General features: G+C 44.3%; 1 protein-coding gene across 1 annotated transcript in view; it reads left to right on the top strand.

Annotated features, from left to right (window-relative positions):
* Nucleotides 1–1786: 1786 nt before the first annotated feature.
* Nucleotides 1787–2745, top strand: part of EMH_0016990 (uncharacterized protein) — a gene marked incomplete at both ends in the record, with an annotated part of 1119 nt that continues 160 nt past the window's right edge. Inside the window, one exon of the mRNA XM_013500781.1 lies at nucleotides 1787–2742. Coding sequence (XP_013356235.1) covers nucleotides 1787–2742 — 956 coding nt within the window. The remainder of the gene's footprint in view (nucleotides 2743–2745) is intronic.

A 2745-nucleotide genomic window follows, 5' to 3' on the forward strand; every position in this document is an offset into this window, starting at 1 on the left:
TTATTTTATTTTATTTTATTTTATTTTATTTTATTTTATTTTATTTTATTTTATTTTATTTAATATAATTATAATTATTACAATGGTGATGAATTAATTATAATTATAGTTATTATTATACTTATTTATATAATAATTATTATTGTAGTAATCGTTATTGTTTTGAATACTTATTATTATTATTCGCTATATTATTCATATATATTTCTTCTTTTCTGCTTTCAGGTGCTTGAAGGGGCTCTGGTTTGTCTTTGTTTTTTTTTTGTTTTTCTGCGTTTACATTTTATTTAAATAAAAACAGACAAAAGTAAAACCAAAAAAGAAAAAAGGAGGAAGAACAGGCAGCGGCTCCATCACCCAGGACGACCTCTTCAAGGCGTTACCTAAGGGGACCCTCGTCCCTGCAAAACTAACACAACTTTCTAAACCCTAAACCCTAAACCCTAAACCCTAGAACAAGAAAACACCAAACCCTTATTAAGAACCCTAAACCCTAGCCCTAAAACACCAAGCCGTGAGCCCTTAATAGTGTCAAACCCTCATAAAAGATCTTCTTAAACAAATACAAAACACGAAAGCAAACCCTAAGTAAACCCTCGTAACACTAAACCCTAGTTATTGCAAAACCCTCGAGGCTAATGTACCCGAAACCCTCGTCGATACTTCCCTCATACGTCTGTCTCTGCGGCATCCTAGGTGAGTCATCTCAGCCTATAATTATATTGAATATAAAAATATTTATTTTATTTTAAAAAAAAACTCAGATTCCTTTTAAAGCAATCGTTTGAACACCACAAGTTGCAGCGAGGCATCGGCGTCAGGCGTTGTCTGTTTGTTGAAATGATGAGGAGTTTCTGCGGTGAGTGGACACCATTTCTTTATAAAATTAATATTATAAAACATTTGAACTGTTATAGAATACAAAAATAAATTTTTAATACAAAAAAGACTCAAGTGTTTCATCTCGATTTCAACACCCTTGTACTAGGACCGTTGTATTCATACACGGACTGACCACGCATCCATCGGCAGTGAAGCTCTCTGGCTTTTCTAGGAATTTGTTTGTTTCGTTTGTTTTAAAAACAAATAATAACTCTTAAAAACAAAATTATGGAATTAAAGAATTTAACTTTCTCTTGCTTTTTCTTATTCCGCAGCTTTCTATGGAGTCCACAGCACGGGAGCTAGCAGCGGCCGCCGAAGCAATCGGAGGAGGAAACCATGAATAAAAGTTGCATATTACGGAGTTTATTTCAATGATTCTGTTAAAAAAGTAAAATTAAAACAAAAATAATTCATTGAAATCAGAAATAGCTTTCAGTTTGAGGCAAACGTTTCAGCTTTCTGTTGATGCGTTCTGTCATCTCTTGCGTGTTTCGTTCGCTTCGTCGTTCGTTTCTTCTTTTTCTGTTTGAAGCAAATTGCAAGCAAAGAACTTTTTACTTTTCTTTCTTATTCAAGATATCAACTTGGAGTGTTCTCTCTGAGTTGAACATTTCTGTTGTCTACATAGCTGCACGCTGCTTCGCCTTTCTGCCGGTTCGTTCTTTTCTTCTTATTGCAACTCGCCAGTCTTCGTGACAGCCTCTGGAGAATTTGACCCCTTAGAGGCTCTGAGTACAGCTCCATTCGTTTTGTTTTCTTTATTTTTTTCTTCTCTCTATCTACAGCACCGAGCACAGCCTCTGCCGCTGCATAGAAACCACGGTGAGGCTCTCTGCACGCAGCAGCTCTCTCTGCGTACACCGCAACAGTGACGCGTCTTGTGCCAGATGCTATCTTAAGAATGGCAGAATTTTCTTCTTCAGATCAATTCACTCTTCCTCCCTCAGCGACAGCTGTAGCTGCTGCGCCTGTTGCAGCAGCAGCAGCAGCAGCAGAAGCTGCTGCAGAAGCTGCTGCTGCTGACGACGAGTATAGGCCCAGCCTTCACGAGGCGACGCAGCCAACTTCCCTTAACAAATCAGACCACAGTCCTGATAGGACGGGAAGCGTGGGAGGAAGCAGAAGCAGCAGCAGCAACAGCAGCAGAAGCAGCAGCAGAAGCAGCAGCGGAAGCAGCAGCAGAAGCAACAACAGGATGAATTTTAGCGGCAGCGGCAGCAGCAGCGTGGAGGGGCAGCTGCTACGTCATCTGTTCGGACCGCTGCAACAGCAGCAGCAGCAGCAACAGCAGCAGCAGCAGGGTACAGCAGCAGATTCTTCTTCTTTCTTCTCTTCTGGCTATGTCTCTTCCTCAGAAAGCAGACTGGGCTCAAACCCCTTGGGGGCCCCCTCTGAAGGGGACGGCAGCAGCAGCAGCGACAACAGCAGCAACAGCTGCAGCAGAGGACCCTCAACAGAGGCCCCTGATGGGGCCCCTGCTGCACTCACCAGCACGAGAGGCAGCAGACGCCGCAGCTTTAGGCGGCTTCGGTCCCGGCGGCAGCGGCCGCTCGGAGAACAGCAGCAGCAGCAGCAGCAGCAGCAATGGAACAGCAGCAGCAGCAACTGCAGCAGAAGCAGCAGGGGATCGAGGACGTCTTCAGTGGATGCCTTGGAGAGGACAGACCCCATGACCAGCAGCAGCAGCAGCAGCAGCAGCAGCCGGCGCAGCAGCGTATGCAGCAGCATCGGCAGCAGCGGCAGGAGCAGCAGCAGGAGCAGCAGCAGCAGCAGCAGAATGGTTGACACCGACGGTGTTTCCTCATCTGGAGAGGAGGACAACCGTAGAGAAGAAAGTGCTGCTGCAGCAGAAACAGCAGC

Source organism: Eimeria mitis, genomic scaffold, assembly GCF_000499745.2.
Source record: "Eimeria mitis Houghton genomic scaffold, Emh_scaff584, whole genome shotgun sequence".
NCBI classification, from domain to species: domain Eukaryota; phylum Apicomplexa; class Conoidasida; order Eucoccidiorida; family Eimeriidae; genus Eimeria; species Eimeria mitis.